Here is a 6,822-nt window from a genome sequence, read left to right as displayed (position 1 = left end):
GGGGTTATTCACAAATGAGTATGTAAACACATGCAACAATTATGAGGTGACCACCCTGTAATTTATAAAAGACAACTGATTTGGAAACAAACTAACACTGGGCCTTTTGTGAGGGTGTTCTCCTGTCTCACCCTTGACAACAGGCTTTATGAAATCTGGATGTTAAACTGGCTTTCAAAATATTATAATGATAAACTTCACATTTCTCTCTGTCTCTCTCTTTTTAAACGTGTCCCTCCATTCATCTCTGGTCCAGTTAGAGCTCAGCTGTTTGATCCCCTGAGGACTAAATCCGCAGAGCAGCCTAAAACTATTTAACAAAAAAAATCTCTTCCTTTTCTCCTTTTTACTTCCTTCCTTCACCGTGTCCTGTTTTTTCTCTTGTGATGCTCTAATTCTTTTTTTTTTTATCCTGTTTCCTCCATTCCCACTGAGCTCTATGTGAGGGTGTGTCCGGGTGTGCATGTGTCAGTTTCTGTGTGTGCGTGTGTGTCATTTTATGCAGTACAATATGGGCGTGTGTGTGGGCTAGAGTTAGTGGAGCATCTATAAGCAATTTCAGATCTTATCTCCCCCTCACTGTCTGCCTTAAGGAGGTCTTCTCTAGCCCTCTCTTCTCTTTCTCCTCTTAGTCTTGCAATCTTCCTCTTTTCTGCATACTGTAATTTTCATTTCTGTTGCCTCTTTCTCATCCTCTCTATTGTTTATGCTTTCCTCTGTCTCTGTGTAATTGCGCTAGCCATCCTTTCCCCTTTCTTTTCATTCAACTCCCATCCCATCTGTTTTGTTCTCATCCGAGTGCTTCTCCAGTATTTCTTTGCTCTGTAACTTGTTTTTCATGGTCATTTTCACTACTTCATTGCTCCCCCACCCTTCTATCCTCCTACCCAGATAATCACAGGGGACCAACCAGGACAAGGGGCCGGCAGTAAGACAGCCAATCTAATCGTTCATCTGATCAGTGGGCGCTTTACATCGCCACTGTGACGGCTAAATAAGGTCCCAAAGGAACTTAACACCTCTTTTATCTCTCTGTCAGGGAGATAGTCTCTCTCTTTTCTTCCTTGTCCCCTCTCTCGCTCTTTGTCCTCATTCCTACTCTGTCTTATCACTTTAGTCTCCCAATTTCAAACAACAACTTGAGGCATCAACTTTCATGTGACAGGTTGTGCTTTACATGTTTTTGTGACAAATGTAACATGATAGTGATAAGCCCCCCCAAATCTATCTGATTTATTTTGATTACAAGGCTTATTATGTTAATTCAGCTCAATGAGATTTTTAAGGAAGCTGTTTTTGATTGAGAGTGTATTATATTGAAGATATTCTATTATTTTGCTTCCCTAAATGGGATTTAAAAACTGCCTATACTGTGATGTCTGAAGTTAAAACCCAGCTTTCCTGCATTGTGGGTTATACACAGTTTTATGACCATCAAACCATAAAAAGAGTGCAATTTATGAATGTGCACTTAACTTGGACAACCTCCAGTAAGCCTCTGGTAGTTACCTTTGCTATTAAGTAAAGTGAACATTTCAGCAAGAATTTAAAGAATTGTGGTTTCTACAAGTGTGTAAATTAATGTATACAACTCCATTAAAGGTAGTAGTTGTGCTACTTTACAAATACAGTTACAGACCCATACATCTAACAGATAGTTGTGCTACTTTAGAGGAAACATTTCCAATGAGGAAAAAATATCCTTACCGTCTCGTAGTCGTACCACCGAGCATCAGGTAGATATGCCGACACCTTATCCACACCCTACAAAAAACACAAGAACACAACACTTGCATGACTATCTATTTGCATATATCTCCAGAGAAAGTGCCTCGAATAAAGTGAGGATAGCCCTTTCTGCTATATATAACTGCAACTTAATTGTAAAAATGAAGATAAAATGTCCCCATCAAGTAAACATGTTCTTAAATTGCCTATCATCCAATACAAAGTTTCCACACAGGCCTTGTGACATTTCAGTCTACAATACTATGATGTAAGAGACGATGGGAAAGACGGCATCAAGCAACAACTGATAGGTGACAGCCTTTGATGGCTTAAGGTGGTGGACAGACGGGGGCAATCAATAGACGAGCACCAAGCCTTTGATAGCATTGTCACTTCCCTGTTCTTTGTGACAGTGCAGAACAGAGGGAGAGAGAGAGAGACATTCACAGGGGGCACAGCTAAAGAAAGCGCAAACTACAGGTCCTTCTCAAAAAAATTCTATATTGTGAAATACAGTGTGACATCTGCACAGGCCAAGGCCTGTCACAGGCACTGATGGCAAAAGCATCTCCCTTCCAATTACTCTCTCACCTCCTCTCTCTCTCTGTCTCTCTCACGCTGTCCTTTTTGTGGACTGTTAAGGTCTGTCATTAGGAACATGAAATAGGGGATTCAGGAGGACAAGAAGAATAGTGGCGAGGCATATTTAAACAATGACAAATAACACCACATTATTAAATTTGAGAAGTAAAAGAAAAAAAACAGGACATAGTAAAAGAAGAAAGACTAAAATATGATCAAATATATAAAAATAATGGCCTGCTAACCAAATTAAATGACTTAACACCCCCTTAAGGGCCACAGATTCACACTTTGACGTAAATCACCAGCCACAACTGCTGCACAGCCTGTAGGATGACAGCCTGGGGAAATGGATGCTCCCCCTATACCTCGTTTTCTTGTGTCGGATTTGCTCGCGGCTCCTATCATTCACACCACTGACTAACGGGAAGGGACTGCAGGACTTAGCATGGTTGCTAACTGCGTTTGATAGGGAAACAGCACGGAGCCTGTATCCGTATTTGGAGCACTGAATCTCAGTTAGCTATGAGGTAAGATTTGATCAGGTGAGCCAAAGATTCATACTGGCAGAATGATCAGATGGCAGCTGAATTAAATGAGAGCGGCAGAGAGAGAGAGAGAGAGAAAGAGAGGGAGAGTATGAGACACAGAGTGAAAGAGAAGTGGGATGAAATGAAATGGGATCACAAGGGTGAGTAGACAGCAGCTGATTAAGAGAATGCAGATGAGACGAGGGAGCCAACGTTTGATGAAAGGATGAGCTGAAAAGAAAAAGGGAGAAACGGGCATGAGAGTAGAAGTATGGATGAAGACCAGAGGGGATGACAGAGATAGAGTGCAGGAGATCTCTTCAGTTTATCACAGAGATCAAGGTTAAAGCATTGATTGATCTGCATGATGGAGAAAGCATCATTAGAGAAATGGATAGGCAAGTAGACAAAGGAATAAATAAAGAACAGATAGAGTATAGTAGAGAATAGTTAAAAAGGTGAGTGTAGAATATCAAGGGTTGTTAAAGATCATCCTTTGACCCTTGATGATATCTCTTTATATTGCCCTTCAGAGCATGACACAGCCGTCACATATAGTGAGCATACTCTTGCCACCCGAATCCTTTTGAAATTGCATACAAGAGGACAAAAACACTTCGACGACACTGCAATATAACCCTTCTTAAGCTGATTAATCACATGGAAACAATTTTCATGGTAAAAGAAAATTTACTGTTTTTGTCTAAACAGACAGAAACAGGGGCATCCATTAAGGCGCCGGGCTCTGTACCTGAACATTATTTGCATGGCATTGTTTTCCAAAATGGTGAAACGAAAATTTAGACCCTTTTGTAAAAGTCATAACCTTACATAAATGATAGTACAAAAGTTTTAATGTCCATGTATGCATAAATAACTATGCAGACTGGTCAGGATCATACACTATATTGCCAAATGTTTTCACTTACACATCCAAATGACTGAATTCAGGTGCTCCAATCCCCTCCATGGCCACAAGTGGCCACCTATGCATGCTGACTAACTCTACAAATATTTGTGAAAGGATGGGTTGCTCTAAGAAGCTCAGTAAATTCCAGCGTACTGTGAAAGGATGCCACCTGTACAGCAAGTCCTGTAGTGAAATTTCACTCACTATAAAATATTACACAGTCAACTGTTAATGGATTTAAAACAAAGTGGAACCAAATGGGAACTACAGCAATTCAACCATGAAGCGGTCAGTGTTGGGGAGTAACGGAATACATGTACCGCCGTTACGTATTTAGAATACAAAATATGAGTAACTGTATTCTGTTACAGTTACCGTTTAAAAAGGTGGTATTCAGAATACAGTTACTTTGTTGAAATAAATGGATTACACTGCGGTACTTTCCTGTTTCATTTTGTCGCGGGTCAGGACTGTTTGGGTTTTGTTTGACAGCTATGTTCTGTTGTTCCAGGCGGCAGCATTACGGTTGCCATGGTTACAGGGCGACACTCTCTCTCTCTTTCTGCGACTGTGTGTTTCCTAGGTGAGAGAGCGCCTTTTCGTTGTTGTTGTTGTGCTAAGCTAACAGGCAGAATGCTACAAGCATAGCTCTAAAGAATGTAGCATCATGGGCAGTATAGTCCGTGTTGCAGGGAGAATGCACTGCCATACACGTTATGTGTCTGTGAGCGCGAGGAGGGAGAAAAAGGCGAGTGGAAAGGTACGAGTTGTCGTCGAGGAAAAACGGGAGCTGGAAGCATGTAAATATAATAATAACCACTGCAGCCAAGAAGAGAGCCTGACGAGCCCAGTTGTAAGTAAGCTATTAAGACTCGACTGTACACCGTGTTCGTGTTTTCCTCCGAAAACAATAAGTTCCGTTGGAGCAGTCTTTCAACGCCTCTCTCTGTCTCTCGCAAGAAAAATTGACCCACACAACAAAGTAAAGCTATTTTTCGGCTACCAGCCGACAGGGACCCCGCCGTATTAGTCAGAGGTCCCTTTACTACAGTTCGGAGTCGCGGACCTTCAGTAATAGTAATAAATCACACAGCAATAGTACATTCACGTTGTTGTAAAAAGCACGATAATATATTAAGTAATCCAAAGTATTCAGAATACGTTACTCTCATTGAGTAACGTAACGGAATACGTTACAGAATACATTTTGGGGCATGTATTCTGTATTCTGTAATGGAATACATTTTAAAAGTAACCTTCCCAACACTGGAAGCGGTAGGCCATGTAGAATCACAGATGCTGAGGTGCACAGTGTGCAGAGGTCACCAACTTTCTGTAGAGTAAATCGCTACCGACCTCCAGACTTCATGTGGCCTTCAGATTATCTAAAGCAGCGGTCCCCAACTCCCGGGCCTCGGACCGGTACCATGAGTACCGGTCCGTGAGTCGTTTGGTACCGGGCCGCGAGAGTTGAGGCTCAGGTGTGAAATGTATGGTTTTCAGGGTGTTTATCGGTTTTCAGCGTTATTTTGTTATCGTTTTTATCTTTAACTCGGTCGTCATGGGTCTTTTCACATGTGTTATGAATAAATCTTTTTTTCGTTACCGGTAATGGTTTTATTTTGTTGTATTTTTCCGCAACGCCTTAAAGGCCGGTCTGTGAAAATATTGTCGGGCATAAACCGGTCCGTGGTGCAAAAAAGGTTGGGGACCGCTGATCTAAAGAACAGTGGAATGGATTTCCATGGCTGAGCAGCTACAGCCAAGCCTTATATCACCAAGCGCCATGCAACATATCAGATGCTGTGGTGTAAAGCATGCTGCCACTGGTCTAGGGCGCATTGAGAAGTGTTCTTTGGAGTAACGAGTCACACTTCTGAGTCTGGATTTGGTGGTTGTCAGAGACCAATACTTGTCTAACTGCATTGTGCCAACATGATTGCTCACCATTGCACAAAGCAAGGTCCATAAAGACATAGATGAGCAGGTTTGGTGTTGAAGATCTTGACTGGTCTCCACAGAGTCCTGACCTCAACCTAATAGAACACCTTTGGGATGAATTAGAGCACAGACTGTGAACCAGGCCTCCAACATCAGTGTCTGACCTCCCAAATGCTCTCCTGGAATAATGGTAAGCTCTCAAACCTTGTGGAAAGCCCCCCCCAGAAGAGTTGAAGCTGTTATAACTGCAAAGGGTGGGCCGACATCATATTAAACCCTATGGATTAAGATGCGACGTCACTCAAATACATATACATATGAAGCTAGATAAGCAAATACGTTTGGTATAGAGCAGTGGTCCCCAACCCCCGGGCCTCGGACCGGTACCGGTCCGTGAGTCGTTTGGTACCGGGCTCACAGTTGAGGCTCAGGTGTGAAATGTATAGTTTTCAGGGTTTTTATCGGTTTTCAGCGTTATTTTGTTGTCGTTTTTATTGTTTACTCAGTTTTCCTGGGTCTTTTCACGCATGTTATGAATAAATTTTCTTTTTTTCGGTACCGGTACTAGTTTTTTTTTTGTATTAATCCGCGACACCTTAAAGGCTAGTCCATGAAAATATTGTCGGGCATAAACCGGTCCGTGGCGCAAAAAAGGTTGGGGACCGCTGGTATAGCGTGTACGTTTAAACGCATGACCTCTATAGGTCAGGCTCTGGAAGATGACCCTATTTACCCAAAGTAACCCTGCAGTTCTTCCCAATGCCACCTACAGACAAAGACAACATTGTAAAGCAAATGTTTAATCCAACTCCTAAATAACTTTACCTACTGTAAATTTATTCAAGGGCATGTCTTCACCATCACAAGGAAGGTCATATTTTCCCCTCCTTGGAGGACTTCTAAACATTTCTCTCTGTTCAATTATCAGGGCACTTTGATGGAAAGCACATTGCTTTTAAAGAGAAGGGAAATGAGCAGTGAGTCATAATTGATGCCCCAACACACCCACTGATAATGGATGTCTTTTTATCCTATCCTGTTTCCAACTGCACAACAGCAGTTGAATTGTGTCTCTGGCTGTGAAGGCATCCCAAATAGGTGCATTTGTCTTGGTTCACAAAAATAACATCC

General features: G+C 42.0%; 1 protein-coding gene across 1 annotated transcript in view; it reads right to left on the bottom strand.

The window, feature by feature from the left end:
- si (sucrase-isomaltase) overlaps nucleotides 1-6,822 on the bottom strand; it is a 59,854-nt gene that overhangs the window by 28,257 nt on the left and 24,775 nt on the right. Inside the window, exon 18 of the mRNA XM_013910370.1 lies at nucleotides 1,708-1,764. Coding sequence (XP_013765824.1) covers nucleotides 1,708-1,764 — 57 coding nt within the window. The remainder of the gene's footprint in view (nucleotides 1-1,707; nucleotides 1,765-6,822) is intronic.

The sequence above is a fragment of the Pundamilia nyererei genome, unplaced genomic scaffold, assembly GCF_000239375.1.
Source record: "Pundamilia nyererei isolate P.nyererei 1_Seehausen unplaced genomic scaffold, PunNye1.0 scaffold00003, whole genome shotgun sequence".
In the NCBI taxonomy this organism is placed as follows: domain Eukaryota; kingdom Metazoa; phylum Chordata; class Actinopteri; order Cichliformes; family Cichlidae; genus Pundamilia; species Pundamilia nyererei.
The sequence above is the reverse complement of the archived record's forward strand: the minus strand, read 5'-3'. Positions and strand labels throughout refer to the sequence as shown.